The 17851-nt window shown below is 37.7% G+C and overlaps 1 protein-coding gene across 1 annotated transcript in view; it reads left to right on the top strand.

The window, feature by feature from the left end:
• PARD3B (par-3 family cell polarity regulator beta) overlaps nucleotides 1-17851 on the top strand; it is a 390768-nt gene that overhangs the window by 107292 nt on the left and 265625 nt on the right. The window contains exon 3 of the mRNA XM_059475508.1: nucleotides 6693-6861. Within this exon, the coding sequence (XP_059331491.1) occupies nucleotides 6693-6861 (169 nt within the window). The remainder of the gene's footprint in view (nucleotides 1-6692; nucleotides 6862-17851) is intronic.

The raw sequence follows: 17851 nt of genomic DNA, 5'->3' as shown, positions 1-17851 counted from the left end.
AAGTAGCTGGGCCTGGCAGCTGCTAGGCATGCTGCTTCTCTTCCTATTGAATATTTTTGCATTCTTGGAAACTTTTCAGAGCAGAGGCTACCAGTGTCTGTATGTGTGTAATACAATTCTGTTCTTGGCTGCTTTCGGACAGTACCAAAAAAATCTGAATAACGAGGATAGGAGAAGTGTCAGGTGGTCTTTGGGAAGACACTTTGGTGTACGTTTTTTGGCATGTAGGTAAACAAGATGAGCTAATCATTGTAGCTTTTATGTAATGTATCTGTAATTTGTTTTCATATGTAGGTGTGAAAGAAGGCTTGCCATATGGTGTGTATATTGGTATTTTTCCTTGACAGCCTTTATTTTAAGTTTAAGGAATTCCAAGGCATACTATTATGCAAGAATATAATTTCAAACACTCATCACTGTATGCCACAAGAATACCTTGAAAGAATATTGAAGAAAGGTTGTAGAGCTCCAGGAAAGTTTTAAATTGAAAAATTAAATAATGCTTTCATCCATTTTGAGGTACCCTAATTACCTTAGTTCTATGTTGCACTGTTACCAGGCTTTCATCTTTTAACCATTTGAACAGAATTCTTTCATAAGTAATATATAAAATCTGATTTTACATTAATTGATTTGTAGAGTGTGGCAACTTTTACAGTGGCTTTGTGAATACTTTTTTCTTTTTTTGGTTCAACATATGGTAGCTCAGTCTTCTTGTCCCCTTGTGGGCATAAATTAAAAGTATAACTCATTGAAGTTCTGATTTTTAAAATTATTTTTAAATGTTATTTTGAACATTGCTGTGTTCTGGTATCAGTGTGTCACATACAGGGACACTGTGTATCTTTGTATCTCTTTGTTACCTATGCAGAGGTACAAATGCAAGATTAATCCTACAGATCCCAAATTGAGGGACCAGACAACAGGGTAATGTGGTTGGTCCTGTGGCAAACATCATTTTCTGCTGTAGCTTAAGCCATCACGTCTCCTTATGCCATGAAGCTCAGTGAAATAGTCACTGAGCTTTTCATTCACTCCTGGCAGCTCTTTGTTAAAAGTCAGTGCTTTCTGTGAAAAGTCTTTTGCTAATGAACCCAAAAAAGGGAGCATGTTTTACCCACATAATTTTATGAGCAACTGAGAACCATTCTCACAGGAGCACTGGCCTTCAGAAGCAAAGATAAGGTTAAAAGAAGTCTTTTTTTTCCTATATGGGTATTTGAAGTCATGGACAGAATACCTGAGCAGGAAATAAATCCACAATTTTACTGCTGCTGGTTGTCCCTAAGTGAGAGAAGAATCTAGATAAAGTGAATGTGGAAAAAAGAAATTTGGAGGAAAAACTTCCATCCAACCTAATGAAAAAATTAATAGAAACTGAGAATTTAATTGCATTTTGTGTTTTTGAGTATGTAATTTCAGCTGTTGAAAATTGTATCTTTTCAATTATGTATAAATGCTAGCCTATGATGGAGAACTTCTCTTAGTGATTTTATCCTGACAGTAATTGAAAGCTGATTAATTTAATTGCAAACAAGCTTGTATTTTGCCATTTCTTCCTTAGTTCTTCATGTAAATGCCTAGTGTTTGGGGTCAGAAGGGAACTAGTGGTGTCTATTTTCTAATTCAGTACAGAAAAGCTAGAGAAATATACAGGTTTTAACCTTATTAACAATAATCTAGTTGTCAAAAGTGTAGTTTGAAGAGAAATAATTATGAAACCTTTTATTTAAAATGGTGTGTAGGGCAGTGTAAAGTCAGCTGTTTCTGACTTAAACAAGTGCCTTAAATCGCTGCTATTTCTTCAAAGGTGAGGATGTTTTTCTTTAGAGTTCTGAAACTCCATGAAGTTATGTTTAATTAAGTTTAATTAGTGAGGACTGAAACAAAACTGTTGGAGTATTAATTTGGAAGGACTTGTGATACCTCTTGTGTGTGTGGTGTCCCTCCCCATGCCCAGGGAGGCACAGTTGTAGTGTGCCTTTGCTGGATCTTAATCCAGTGATTGTGGTGGGGAATGGAGTCACATAATTTGTACATAATCTTGTTTTACTTTTCTGCAAGCTTTGCAATTGAAATATCTGTAAAGTATTGGAAGAGCTGCACTGTAGGGCAGCATACAAAGTTATAATTTGGCTGTATCACTGTGTCTTGTAATAAGATACCACAAAAAATGCTAATAAAGTGGAAGTGTTGATTATTGCTGCCTTGTGCTGTGACTGTCAGTATTGGTAAAGAGAGTTCAGTAATCAAAAATGATGGATAAGTACTAAATTTTGCTAATTTATTGATTTTCTGTGTAACTGGTAGGATATGAATAGATATTGCAATAACAATAATAATGGTTGTAGAACCATTTCACCTATACAGAAATACATATATATCTTTCACGATAAATATTCATGTTCCTTAAATAACCTTTAAAAAAGATATGCCTGACTACAGCAAGTTTAAAAAATGGTACAAATTGCTCAATTTACAAATGTCTACAGTAATATTTTGATGTGTTAAGAAAACCTCAATCAGCTGACCTTCTGAATTCTCAATATTTGAAAATATTGAACTGGTAAAAATAAACTAGTGTTGCCAGCAGTAGTGTTGTTTTATTGATATGTTTGTGGGGATTTCTTAATGCATCCTGAAATTCTTTTCAATCAGAAGATTTTGGCAGTCTGTTCCAATTAAAGAATTTTCCGTACTGGAAATGAGAAGTCAATTATAAGAATTATTTTTGAGTTGTTAATTTACATAACCCTAATTGTATTAATTCCCTTCAAGGCTGAAGCAGATATTTATAATACTTTGATTGATTAGCAGTGTATTTGTGTTAGAATTGCTACTGATAAGATGCTGCTGCACCTGTGGTCCTGAGTAGTTCTCTCTCAAACATTTTAGAAAACAAAGTTTATTTCACTGGAGAGGAAAGGCATCACATCTTTGCTACCTCCACAGGCAGTATGGTAGCATCTCCTTTCTGAACTTTGTAAAAAATGGGAGTTTAGATTGTGTTACTTAATTACTGGTGTGTTCCATACTGTAAAGAAATAGGTTTGTTTTTTTGTTGTTTTTAGTCTGTCAAAATAGTGCCTGGGTGTAGATTAAGGAACTGTGTGTTTCTCTCAGAAGTCACTCACAGAATGTCAGCAGTAAGAGGCTTCCTGTTTTCAGGCAGGTGTTGGGCTTGTGTGGTCTGGCTCAGGTGCAATCTTTTTGCAGCTGTTTGCCAGGCTGTATTGCAGGTGTTGGCTTGCAGCTGTGCCCTGTGTGCTCAGGCTCAGAGTGTGGAAATAGAGTGCTGGCGTGGGTACACTTGGGAAGTAGCGTTGTCATCTCTTCTCCTGCCGCTGCTGCAGGAGTTGGGAGGAGAGCAGCCAGCATGTCTCCATGTGCTGAACTTTCTCGCCTGGTGAATGAGAGGGTCAGAGTGGCAGGTCCATCAAGAGGCAGAGATGACAGAAGCATCGAGTCATGTGTTTGTGATCCTTCTGTATAAGGTGAAGATCTGGGGGCTTTACCCACACTCAGGCACTGTGATTTCTGCCCCTCAACCTGGCTTATTCCTGAGCAGGTACCCAGGAAGGTGTTTGACTTGTGACCTCAGCTCTTGGGCAGTGTCACCCAGTGCTAGGGCAGGTGCTTCAGGGACCCTCAGTGACATGAGGATTTTGTCATTGCAATCAAAACTTTGACCTGGTCCTCTGCAGGTGGGGTGGGCACTGCTAATGCCCTTGGTCTTGTGCAGGGCCTTTGAAGGCAGGACTCCCTCAGCCCTTGAGGCAGTGCACAGCCACCCGAGTCCCTGCACTGAGGGGCCCTTCAAAAGGAGGCCTGGGGATGTGGTCACCCACCCTGCGGAAGTCACAGGTGACTGTGGTGAGGAGCAGGAGCAGCCTTGCTGGGAGTGCAGGGAAATGGCTGTGCTGTGGCCATGATACAGTGTGACTCCCAGGGCTGGCAGATGGGTAAGGTGTCTGCCATATCTCACAGTGTCAGGAGTCTGTGACCTGACTTGCCTGTTAAAACAATTTTATATTATTATTTCTGCACAAGATTCATTTGAACTTTAGAGGACAGAGGAAAGGTGTGGTGCTTAGAAACCACAGTATGCAACAGCACGTGGCTGCTGCCCTGGTCTCTGCCTGTGACCAGTGGAAAATACTTGCAGAAAGCACATAGAAGTAGAGTGATTATAGCATCAGTTTGTCCTGGCTTGCCCTTCCGGTTTATACTACTACATGTTTTGGAGATTTCTAAGACTGAGCAAGTGCTTGTACCTCTCTATTTGACTGTTCTTCTGGGTTTTCCATGACTTTGTCTGATTGTTTTTTAACCCATTCCTACGTTTCACCTCTGCAATATCCTGGGGCAGTAAGTGTAGAATATTCTGAAGTAATATAGCAGTTAGTATGATTTCTATGGTGTGAAACCAAGGGGAAACTCATCTTGGTCTGGTTGAGGAACTCAGTTGTTCCCATTAAATCACAACCGAGTTCCATTTAGTCCATTCTACATTGTGGATGCTCAAATGAACTTTGTATCCTGCTATTACCCAAAGTGCTTTCAGTGCCACAGTCCTACACAATCTCCAATTTCCTCTTCATTAGTAACAGCCTCTTTTGCAGAAATTATATTTCCACTGCAAAAGTGAGACTGAGAAAACAAACCTTTTGGTGTACAGTATTGGTGGAACTTACTGAATCAGAATGAGCTGCCATAATAGCAGGAACATGAATAGTCATTTTAGAAACAAATGAAAGATACATTAAGATGGGGGTTTTGATTTGTTTCTTCTTGGTTCTGGAGAAAATTGCTGTGATCTGTTCGTATCTGGATCTCAGTCAGCCTTTTTGGCTATATGTAATTTTGGGACATAACTAATGCAGTGTGAACACTTGGGTACTTTACATTTTATGCAGGAATAAACTACAAAGAGAGTTCTCCTTGTTACTGGAGTGAATCCTCTATATGCTTTGGACAAGTAAAAAGCAAATTGTGTGTTGTGAAAACTTAGTTGTACGGCCATGGAAAGGAAACAGGCTCCACATGGAAAAAGATAGCAAGTTTTCTACCGAATTACATAAGGGGTTTTGTGTGTCTCTGAAATGTGTCTTGGTAAATATGAGCTGACACATTTCTAGCAACAAAATTATAAATGAGTGGAAGACCTGAAAATGTCAGTTTCTTCCTTTTAGAAGCACTTCAGGATTTTTCTCTCCTTTTCCTTCGTACATTCGTTTCTTCCCTTGGGCAAATGAGTTTAAATGTTTGTTTCAGTATACTGTTTTTCATAGGATATAATTGTTGATGCTTCCTGGAAGTGTCAGAGGAGATTTGATGTACTAATATATTCATAAGAGAGAGCATATGTATACCTTAAAATAACACAGAGAGAGAGATAAAAAGTAGTAAATCAATCCTTTAAAGTTGTTTCTGTGTATATCTTGATGTTGCCTAACCAGTTGTGTGTGTTGTGGTATTTTTCATGATTAGCTGGGAAAACAATAGAATAATCTGAAGGAGTGCAGAAAAAGTAAAATAAATGAGCACCTTAGGCAAAGTGTTTGCCATTTAAATGGCACAAGAGTTATGTCATGTCAGGTGGTGGGGTAGGGAAAACACTTGAACTGTTACTCTTACCTCCTCCTGCTTTTGGAGAGGACTCTGGAGTACAACGCATCCCAGAGTTGAGAACATCATGTCTTCTATTTAGTTTTAATTGTATTTTGGTTTGTTTTCCCAGAGCTGTAACATGCTTAACTGTTTTACTGGAACTTTAATACAACTTACACCTAGCTACATGTGTGTGAGTCACTTCTTGATGAGGCTGCATAATCACAGTCTGATCACTTTATATTAGTAAAGACCAGAAGGATAATCTTTGTTAAAGACTAGGTTAACAGAGGCAAAAAATAATTAATCTGGTGTTTATCATTTTCATGGCCACACTGGTGTGACCTTGGACAGCAGACTTCAGAGCCTTCCCATTAGCCTGGAGTGGTGTAGGAGCCAGTGACTGAGTGACAGCTCTCAGAAACTTGTACCTGGTCCAGGCTTGCAGAGCAGGATGGGAGGAAGGGGCAGATATGTGGTGGGTAGAGAAGTGCTGGGTGTATGTGTGTGTGTGCTGTGCTGGACCATGAAACTTTCATCCTTACAGAGACACAGGTTGGACAGCTAGGGAGGCCTCATGCTCTGTCATTGTGCTGGATGGATCTTGTCCTTGGAATGCAGTTATTATGATCTTGCAAATAAAATGTGCATCTGCTCGCTCAGTGCAGCTTCTGTGGTTGTGTTACCTTTGTGCAGCCTGTCAGTCAGTAGCACTAAAATTTTTTAGACTTAATAACACCCTCTACCCCCAAGAATTAAATTATGTTTTTATTCTGTGTTTTTAAACATGTTCATCTCTAAGTGTTTTGAAATAATGTAAAATGCACACTAATGGTAGCATGCTAACTCTGAGAAATATGTCAGCACAGGGCAGTGCTGAAGCATATACTTAAGTCATATTGAAGTCAATGTATCTAAACACAAATGCCCGTGCTTTCTGGTATCTGTGTGTTTGTTGTTAGCTGTTCTGAAATAACATCATTAATTTTGTACTTTAAAGGAAGTATAAGCTTTTGAGTTTTTTTAAAAGAGTGAAGTTTGGAAATACTTTATATAAACTAGATTATCTTTTGTTTTGATAGCTGATTGCCATTTATGATGAACAAGAAGGTCCCCGTAAGATTGATGGCACCAATGGGAATTTGACAGACAGAAACAGCCCAGACTCCTTTGAGACAGAGGTAGCAACTCAGCTGGCTGCCTTTCAGCCCATTGGTGAGATTGAAGTGACTCCTTCTGCCCTAAAACTGGGTATGTATATCTTGTATAGTTTTTTTCTTTCATTTTTCTTTATCTCTGTATGTCTGTAATCTGATTTTATATATTTTAAGATTTTTTTTTTAGCATCCCATTGTTTGCCTTGCAGTTCAATGAGGGCCATTGAGGGGAAGCCATATGGGGAGTGTCTGAGGTCACTTGGTCTGTTCAGCCTGGGAAAGGGGAGACTGAGGGAGACCTCATTGTGATCTAAGGCTTTCTTGGGGGAGGACATGGACAGCCAGGTGCTGATCTCTCTGGTGATCGGTGACAAGACCCAAGGGAATATGACATGAAGCTGAGTCAGGAGAGGTTTAAAGTTAGGTAGTAGAAAAAGGTTCTTCACCCAGAGAGTTGTTGGGAACTTGAACACATTCTCCAGCACCAAGCCTGAGTTCAAGAAGCATTTAGACAATGCTACTTAGCACTCTTGGGGATGTCCTGTGCTGGGCCAGGAATTGCTGACAATCTATCATAGTACTCTGAAAGAGCACAAGATGAAACCTTTGCTAAGTATTTTCAAATACCACAGTCATTGAAAAAAAACCCAGGGTTTTTTTTTGAGGAACCTGGGCTCAATGAGTGTAAAACTGCTATGTGCAAGTACTTTGACCACTTAGCTGAGCTAGTGCCCTGTTTTGTGTGTGGGAGGTGGGAAGAGGGTTATGCTGGTTTCAAACAGTTCTGCTCTTTGTCTTTGAAGAAGTTGCACAACTGGGCTTCCTTGCCTTTCTGACTTTCAAGTGTGCAGACTGTGATTAGGAAAGGCTGCTGCTTAATTGCCTCTTATGTCAGAGGGTACTGCATGAACTGCTGCAGCTCTGGTGCCCTGTGTTGTTCAAGTGTGCCTGGATGGCCAGGAGTTCAGACTGGTTTCCAGTTGTAAACAACTGGAGTCTTGTATGTTCCACACAAAGCAGTTTGAAAAACTTTCTTGGATTGAGAGTAGGCTGAGCTGTCACCTAAGTACCTTCAAAATAGAAGCTTTCAAAACTAGATTGAAGGTGAAAGCTGTGACTGTCTGCCTGTAAAGCAACTGAATGTTGCTCAGGAGAGCCTGCTCTGCATCCCACTAGTGCCCATTGCCAGCTCAGCCCGTGTTCCTGAGCACTGCTGGCAGTCTCCCAGTGCTGTGCAATAAAATCTGAGTGAAAGCAGCTGGGGATACGGTAGAAGTTCTATCTCTGGTTGTGCTACTCTCAGGGAGTAGTCTGATTACTACTTGAGAAATGGAATGTTCACTTGTCTATTTGAATGACATTTTTAAAGGAAAACGCTGATTATAAAAAGCAGTGAGCTAAAATAAAATTTCAAATCAAGTTCACTGGATGAAGCTGTGTAACTTACCTTCTAACAGAAGTCTGTGCTCCTTTTTGTGCCCACTTTAGAAAATTCTAAAATTCAAGCTGCATGAGAATTTTTAGAGTAAAATTTGTGTTAATGGATCGTATCTTGTTTTTTTCCATATTCTAAAACAGAAAAATATTTTTCCATATTTAATGACACACAGGAATTTCTCAGAACTCATATCTTGAGACAAGACTTATTATTGACATAACTTGCATGTATTTGTCTATGTTTGGTAAGCGTGAGATACAGAATAGCTTGTAGCTTAAGGTTCAGTGGTTAAGAGTTTTGCCACTTAATTTTTTGCATATTTTTAAATTGTGCTGTTACCATATTTTAGCATGTTTCAGAAAGTAGAGGTTGTTCTCCAACTAGCTCTAAGCACTAGTTAAAAAAAGCCACGTGTTTAGTCTTGCATACTATTGTTACAGAAGTTGAGGTTTGGAGAGAGGAGTACTTCAGCTTCACACAATTTCATGTAAAGCAGTTAAGGGCTCAAGCTCTTGAGCTCTTTAGTAGGCTGCCACATAGTTATTTTGCTAGTGGTTATGAAATCCTGCTGGAGAGCATAAAGCAGATGTAATATAATGTACAAAGAGCAGTGAGGGTTCTATTTTTGTTTTCAGTGCAATGCTAACGTATATTTGAAGTTAAAATTATGCTTCCCTCTTATTTTAAGAGATCATAAATGTAGTGGGTTTGTCTCCTCAGTTCTGTTTCAGAATGGTTTATTTTACAGGGTAAGTGAAAGATTTTCTACCTGTTAGTCCTGTAACTTAGTTTGTACTCTGAAATGTAGTTGTTTTCTCTTCTGGATTTTACTTCATGGTTTACAATTCTTTGGACATAATTTTTGCCTTTGTCTTTTGTGTGCAAGTGCCTGGTCCTTAAATTATGTGACTATTTCCATTAGAGGCAAATTGGAAAGTAAATGAAGAAATAGAAGGACAAATTGGTTGCATCAATATCTTTGATGCATGAACCACAGTAGTCTGGCTTCCTGTCTGATTATTGAATGGACTCCCACTTGCTAGCAGAAATAAATAATATTAATTTATAAAACTATTCTTCCTTTGGGAGCAAGGATGTGATTGAATATATATATGTAGGAAAAAAGTGTTGCTTTCCATGTTAGAGCTGTGCTTCAAGAACTGTTGTGCACTTACCTTTCCGAGTATTTTTCCAGAATGCTTTTAGGAGGGAAATGCATTGTTATGTGAATTCTCAGATTGTGGAACAATTTTGCCTGTTAATTTCTGTTGGATATTTTATATTTTATGAAATCAGATCCATGTTTTTATGTAGAAATAATGCCTGGCTAAACGATCTGCTTCTGTAATACTTAGTGCTTGGTGCTTAATAAGCACATGAAACTAAACGCTGCTGTTGTAAGACGTGAGAGAATTGCCACTGGATTAGAACAGACACATGAGATACTGCCTTAAAACATTTCCGTCTTTTACAAATTGTATATGTGACCTAGTTAGGTTAACTGTGTATTATACCAAATCTTAAAACCCTTCTTGTTTAGATAGAGATGGCAATAATTTTACTTTTTTGGTATTTTTTATTGTATGGTTACTTCTTTGAGGGTGTTTTCCTGTTTGTTATTCTAGAATAGCAATCAGCTTGCCTGTCTGAAATCATAGATTGTCCATTATGTAGTTGGTTACCTTTTATTTTTCCTTTTATCATCTGTAACTCTGAAAGTAAGCCAGACTAAAAACAATCTTATATTTCACTCAAAAGCTAAAATAACCTTATATTTTACATTGCTTTCATATATTGGCAAAAATTTAGAGAAAAAAAGTAAATTTAATTTACTTGATATCAAATTACTTTCTTAGTATGTATTTCCTTAAAACAGTTCAGGAAATTATTCAGCTATTTGTTTTCTTTTCCCTGAAATAAACACTGCTCTACTTTTAAAGCTAGCTTTGTTCCCAAACAAGTGTAATAGTGGGTTCTTATATTTAATTTAAGAAAAATGCAGGAATACTTCAAGTGTTCCTGGACATGGCATCTTCTGCGTCCATAACACGAGGTGAGGTGCAAACAGATTTAAGTGCCTCCCTCCCTGCCACACATCACTGGATTATCAGCTGCTGTTGCTGACAGTGTCTTTTAATAGTCAAAAAGCAAAAATCCCAATTTGACAGAATCTGCACTCGGGTAAAGAAAACATTTCATGCTACAATACAAATGGTATAAAGCACCTGCTAATATATATGACAAAATTTAGAGAAGCACACAACTGTTTAATGTGTTCAGGCAGCTGTTTGAAACAGGGAAGAAATTGATCTACTGATTTAGTTATTTCTGTAGATAGGAGAGCATTGAGACAGTTGCTAAGATGGCAGCAGAGCTTGTCTTGTATTATTGTTTCTTGTGAGCAGAATTTGCAAGAGTAGAATAATGATGTGGCCATGACAACAGTTTTCAAAGAATGATACAGGCAACTAAATGCTGAAATAGCTGATGTACATTTGAAAAATGTATTGGAGATAAACTTCAACATCTCTAACCCCAAATACCATTACAAATTCTTCACTGTCTTTTTTTGGTACCACGTTTCTGAGTTATAAAACTGTGTATAGACAAAACCCTGCAATGAGCAGTGAAATCACAGTGTGTTGAATACGTTGTAGCTGCATGACTTCAGCCCATGGTGAGTGTAAGGTAACACACATCCCAGGGAAAGAGATTATGGCCCTCATTAACTGTCTTTTAATTTTCCGTGCACCTGTAAGCGTGCCAGTAGTGCTCCTGTTTCCCTTTTGTACCTCATAGTTTACTGTTGTTTTCTAGTGGTTTTCTCCACATGGTGGGTTGTGGAACAGGAAGGGGGGGGGACTTATTTTCATTATGTCAATTTGTTTTTTCCTTTTCAGTCCATATGGGCAGGAAGGAGAGAACACTAATTTATTTATGGAGGATCCGTTTTATGGGCAAGTCACTCTAAGCTGGAAATGCCCTCATGACTGGCTGTGTTTTGTTTGCTTCATTTGGTGGTTGAGTACACACAAAATTAGTTGTTGCTTTTGTCTTGCTCATTTCCTTGGTGTTAAGTAGTCAGGATTTTGTCCAGAAGAAGACATGCAGCATTCGAAGATGCTCGTTGATTTTGAAAGCTAAGATGTGGAAAAAGGAAGGTTAAAGTGGGCATCTCCATGATTTTTTTTTTTTTGGTCAGTTGCTTTATTTATTCTTTTTCCCTTTATTTGGGAATTGGTTTGAAGAATCTGAAGCTGTTTTCTGAGTGCTGTCTGGAAGCAGAGACAATTAAATTACTTTGTTGGTAATTACAATAAAATTATGCACTTAATTGATACCTTTGCTAGTGTTAACAAATAACTTCATTTAAAGTTGAGTTTAGATAAAGAAATAATTCCTCATAACAGTTACTGATAGCAGGTTAAAAAAATACTCTTGTAAACTACAGGAGTTAACTTCTCCCTTTGCAAACTTTTACTGTTGAATCGGGCAGTGTCTTGATTTTGCCATTGAAAGGTCTAAATTCAGTATTTCAAATTTTGCATGACTTTGTTTTATAGCAAATCCCTGAGATTTTCTCCTTTTATAGGTACATGTCTGCACATCTGATCAGTGGTCTAGGCAAGTGGAAGACTTATGTGAAAATAATGATTGGAATGACTGATTACAGTCTCTCCTAAAATAAGCTTACAAATGCTAATGGTAGTTGGAGTAAAAGCTACATGCAGGCATTTGTGCTTTTGGGCAATCAGTTCTTTCGGTTTTGGACATTTAATGTAGCATCTTCTCAATGAACATTTTTTCTCCTGAAGACAGAGATTTCTGGCAATGTTTCAACCCACAGAAGGGCTAGTTAGTGTGGGATAATAAGAGTAGAAGCCTAGAAGGTTTTCATTGTCCATTTTTGATGCAATTGATGGTGTTCTGGCCGGGTCATTTTGACATTTGGGAAAGGTTACTTTGCACTGTTATGGAATTGCCTTGAAGGTGCTTCAGACAGAGAATATACTCAGCATAATGTTTTCCTGTGGTTTTGGGGTTTTTCTAGTTTAAATTGTGCTTCATGGGATTGTTTAAAACACTTTGGTTTGCCCTATGTGTTTGGGTTGCTAAGTCAGCCAGCAGAGGTGCTTTCATTGACACTGTCTTAGTTTGAAGTCTAAGGGAATTGAAGGGAAGGTTTCTTCCCTGAGTTTTTGGAAGTTTCTGCCCTGATAGGCCTGACAGGGATTAAATTGTTACCTCCAGGGTACGGATGTTGACAATTTCTGTGTAACTTCAGAGCTCGGAAGGAATTTCTTTTCTTTCTCATCTTCTTTGAAGTGGAAGCATTGTAACTGGGCTTGGGGGCATTTTAAACAACATTTATTTGATTAGTCCTCTTTCAAGTTGGAGTTGAGATACTACAGATACGCAGATCTGTACAAACACAGATACATGTTTTTAAATACAGAGAAAACTACATTATTATGTATTTTTAAAATCTGTGAAAACATACAATGTGAAACTATTAACCTGATGAACCAAATGTTGTTAATGCCTTATGTATAGCATACAAGAGTAAATAGCAAAGACGCTTTTTCTTGCATGAAAGCCACCCTTTTCTTCTTAATCTTGCAATGTCAGTTTATTGGCTGAGCATTCTGATGTTTGTCAGTACATTGGAGTGTACAGTACTCAAGTCACAATTCTGTCCTGTAAGATCTCCTGGAAAAACTGACATTTTGAAATTGGTACTTTTCAAAAGAAATGCATTATGGAAGAACATGCTGTTTTCTGTGGATTGAGGGAATACTGCTGATTTCCTTAAGGAAATATGGCTGTGTTCTCTTTCAGTGCACTGGGTGGTTCCTCTCCTGGTAACGATATCAAGTATCGTTCTCTGCTGTTCGCCATAGGCGTTGTGAGGATGACACTGTACTTGATAGATTTTCCTCCTCTGTGGCATCCAGTGTAATCTGCTTTAAAAGAATTGTGATGATAAATTCAAGTCTACTTGCATTTCTAAAACAAATGGTTTCTGTTCTCAGGCAAGCTAAAGGTTTGAAGATAACTTTTCATTTCAGTCAGAGGGAAAGTCTGGTATATTTTGACCTCATGACTTAAGCTTGGTCTTATTTAGTTGTCCTTGATTCATGGAAATGAGTTTTGCTTTATCTTTGTATTGCAGCAGAATAATACATTAATGGTTTCTGTAAAGATGTATATAAAATTTCCATGTGTTTTTCTGTCTTTGAGCTGCCTGTTTACAAAACAAGCCAGTGTTTCCTTCCTTTCACTGTAACCAGGAATTTAGTGCTAGGGTAGGTAATAAATTTATGAGCATAGTTTGTTACTAAAGTATCTCTTCTCTTTTTAATAGCCCTTCTGTCTCTGATTTCCCAAAAGATTGTTCCTCATCAATTATTCTGCCTGTCTCTGTTCCCTTTGGACTTGGTTTAATATGCCTTACTATGGAGTAAGATGGGTATCTCCATGAAAATATGTTAACTAGAGAGAAAAATCTTTTTCCATCGCAAGTTAGACACTTTTGTGCAGTAGCTCTCTAGCTGGGATGTTGATTTCCAGCCTTTTATTGCCTTGGGGAAGGTTTTGGGGAAGGTAATGAATGGGACTTAAAATGGAGTAAATTCCATTATCAAAGTCAATGGTGCTTTTTGACACACTCTGTGTGATGTCAGTGCTTTTACTCAGATTTTGTCCGTTTTTATGGATTTTGTGATGTTGCTGGTTTTGTTGGTATTTTTTGTAATATGATGCATAGCTGATTTTAGAGGTAGTATCTTTTAAAAAGAAAAATACTAACCCACTTAGCTAAGTATTTGCAGCTGAGGGTTTTGAGAGGCTGTAGTATGATGTCATACTTCAAAACTGTAGGTCGGTCTTTGTCAGTACCCTTTAGTGCTGAGCAAGACAGAGGAGAGTATGTCTATAATTCTGTACAGTACTTGTGGTATATTAGCTCTGAGGCAATATGGCAAAATGTGTATTTCAGGTAGAAAATGAGCCTGCTATGCCTGGCTGATGGATAGTTTAAATTGTTAAAGTTAAAACAATTGGGACTCCAGCTAAAGGCCTGAAGGTATTATATCAATAAAAAGTTATTATTCAGTTTCCTCACCATGTAAAAACTTGAGTATCAAACACAACTATTGTTCAACAAATTGCACAAAACAACCTACGCTGATTTTCTTATGAAGCAGTCAACTAAACTATAAAATTTGATTTTAAACACCAAAGATTGATGAGCTGTATTAGGACTAGACAAATTCACAGGACATGGCTCATCAGTGTCTTGAAATATGGTTGTCTAGATGCCACAGTGTCTAGATTTGGAAATATTTCAAAGGTTGTTTTTTGCAGCCTGGTAGGATGCAACACTCTTAGGCTTTGTCCCTGAGTCTTTGCTACCACTGTTAGATTCAGGATACTGGGTGAGGTAGACCCAATACAGCTCCTCTCATGTTCAAGTTTCAGATGCAGGAGGTTTCACTATTTTATCTTTGAAAATTGTCAGGAACAAGATGGAAATTTAAGACTAAAACTAATTTACCATGACCAGAATAGAAAATAGTACCTGCAAGAGTAAGACATCTCTTTTTATGAAAACATCAAAACAGAAAAGGTTCTTAATTTAAATTAGATATGTAAAACACCGGTCATATTTAATTATGAAGAAATGTGTCCTAATGCTGTAATTTGTGATCATCCTTTAAAATACAGTTAAAATACTCAAAAAAATTGCTTTGCAACTCTACTACTTGCAATAAAATGCTGCCAAAGTGATATTCAAGCTGTACAGTTTAGCTGCCAAAGTTTTAAAGAAAATTAAATCATTGAACCATGGAAAAGTGACTGCATAAGCACCTGTAACTGATGTTTGCTGAAGTGCTAAACCAGCTTTTGGCAGCATGGCTTCTTTTGCAGGTGCACAGAATATTTTCTTTGTGTCAGTTTATTCAACTAGTACAGTTCATTAAGTATTTCATTTGAAGTTGAGAAATGGGCTGGGAATTGAAATAGAAGAAATACTTATTTTCACCTTTCAATCTGTGAATAAAAATAAGGTGTGAGAGTCTAAGATCTATTAGTTTTAAAATCTTATAGGATATATTACCCTAAAATGATTTATTTAAATTCAGTAACTACAGGTGATATGCTGCTTAAAAACCCAATGTCTTTATTAAGATGAATACTTCTTGCTGTGTTCAGCAAATTGGATGACTAAGACAACTTGTGTTTTAAGTATATCTGGAGTTCAGTTTCTTTTGACATCTGAATGCCATTGGAAGGATATTAAAAAATAACCAACCAAAGCAAAAACCCCAACAAAACTCCCAAACAAACAATCAAAACTAAAGCAAAACACCCTGTGTATATGTGTGTAGGGAAATTCTAATGGACCACAACACTTGTTCCCCTCAAAATAATAATTGAAAAACATAGGATGTTTGAAGTGGCTGTAACTTTTAATCTTGTGTCTAAATATGGAAATCGTGGGATGTACATCAGTCAGTAGATGGAAAATACTTTGATTTATGAAGATGCTTCATTTGTACAAGAATAAGAGAAAGCCTGGCCCATACTGGAAAATGCAGCTTCTTTTTTGTAATAGCCAATGTGTTTTCACAAAACTCATGATCAGTTTGCCCAGTAAGGGAAGGAGTTGCACATTTTCCTTGAGTTTGAGTTGGAGGGGGCAGGGGAGAAATAATCACAACTGCCTATTGTGAGCTGATTGATCCTTGCTCCAGGAATCTGCTGTAGCTCCCTCCCCTTTACCCAGTCTCTTCCATGTGGCACCTGTAGCCAGGATCCTTTGGAGCAGAGTCATGTTGTTCCCTGGACTGCAGTTAGTCTGGGTGCTTTCTGTCTGTCTGATGAGGAGCACTGTGTTTATAGAGGTGAGAAGATCCTGAATTACTCTCTATCTGGCATATGGTATGACCTTAAGTGAAAGAAAAGTATACCTGGTTAAGGTCCAAACTCAAGTCCTGTCCATCTGGAAGCTCTTTTGAGAAAACTGTTTAAATAGGAAGAAGGTACCAGAATTATTTCTACAGTCTCTGTAGATGGGTATGTGCTAGCGCCTTGAGAAGTGATTTAATTCTTATTGCATGGATGTGGATTTTGATCCTGAAAACAGGATTTATAGAATTCAAATAATATGTTTAGGTGATTCTTACATGTCCATCTTTGAAACTGCCAAAGCTGTAAATGTAAATATTCCATAGTTGTTTCATTAGACCCTGTTAACACCAAAGAAATTGCATTCTGGTGGTCATAAAAACTGAGAGAACAGTTCTTGTTTCATAACTGAAACCTCACTTAATACATTATAGCACATGGAACCAGAGAAAACAATTTTTTAAAAATAACTGACACTGAAAAATATCACCCCACAACAACACCTGTTGAAGCCATTCCTGAATTTTACTTGTAGGCTGTTGCTTTTGTTTTTCTTTGTAAGAAAAATTACACTTCATTTGGAGTGATAAGGAAGTACTCTCTGCTGGGTTGACGTGTAAAAGACAGCTCTTGCTGGAACTGGTTTTTCACCTGTTTGTAGATTTAAGTCAATTGTCTTAACTGTGATGCCATCCTAGTTCATTAATCTTCTATCCATGAGAAGTTAACAATTGTACTGTGCATTTTGGGAAGCACAGCTGTAGATTTGAAATTGTATAGATAAGTGCTATTATAAGGAATTTGAGTTAGCTTTAAACACAGAAGTCACATCATCATAGCACTGAATATTAAAAAATAGAAAAAGCTGTGCAGTACCAACGCAAGGTAGAGCATACAAGCCTGTGTCAGCTACATTCGAACTACATGGCAGAACCATTCCATACTGCCTCAGGTGGTGGTAAGCAATATATCTGAGGGTGAACAAATTTACACACACTGATTGCTTAGTGCTCTCAAAAAGTGCTGATTGGAAGAATTGTCTGTATGCCTGTTAATGTAAAAATTGTCTGATAAAAAGGAGAAAAATAGGCACATATATTAATAATTTATGCCTTTAAATATAAATTAAAAGCTTGCTTGTAACTTTTTTCCCAGAGCCAGACCTGTTTCATGACAAGGCCAGTTTAAAAGCAGTTTTGGCTTTTCAATATAAATGGTTTTGTTTTGTGTCTGTTCAGAGCTCTGCTAGCCAAGAACTGTCCATGCTGAGGTGCAATTTTACATTTGTGTGTGTATCCATATAGTATTTAGGTGTTTTATTTCAACTGGCTTGAAATATTGTGATTTGCTCAGATGGAGCTCTGGAAAAATATTTGGAGGCATCTGCAGGTAAGAAAATAATTTCTTTCTGTCCAGGCAGGGGTAATTTGGAAGCAGGCAGCAGAGTAATTGTCATTGGTATGGCCTTCAGTAGCTGATAGTTTGATATACACTTGATGGACAGCTCTCTTCCCATCATAGTCAGCATTTTAATATTCAGGAGCAGAATTTTAAATTATGGCTTTAACTGCCTAGGTGATTTATTGTAAATCTCTTTCTGCCCACTTATAGAATTCTGTCCAACTGTATCTTTAGTTTGGCTCTAGAGTAATCCTTCCCTGTTACCTAGAAAAACAAACCAACCAACCATGTTAGTTGTCACTAACATGATTGTGCAGTAGCACAATACACCTGT

The sequence above is a fragment of the Ammospiza nelsoni genome, chromosome 7, assembly GCF_027579445.1.
Source record: "Ammospiza nelsoni isolate bAmmNel1 chromosome 7, bAmmNel1.pri, whole genome shotgun sequence".
Classification (NCBI taxonomy): domain Eukaryota; kingdom Metazoa; phylum Chordata; class Aves; order Passeriformes; family Passerellidae; genus Ammospiza; species Ammospiza nelsoni.
The sequence above is the reverse complement of the archived record's forward strand: the minus strand, read 5'-3'. Positions and strand labels throughout refer to the sequence as shown.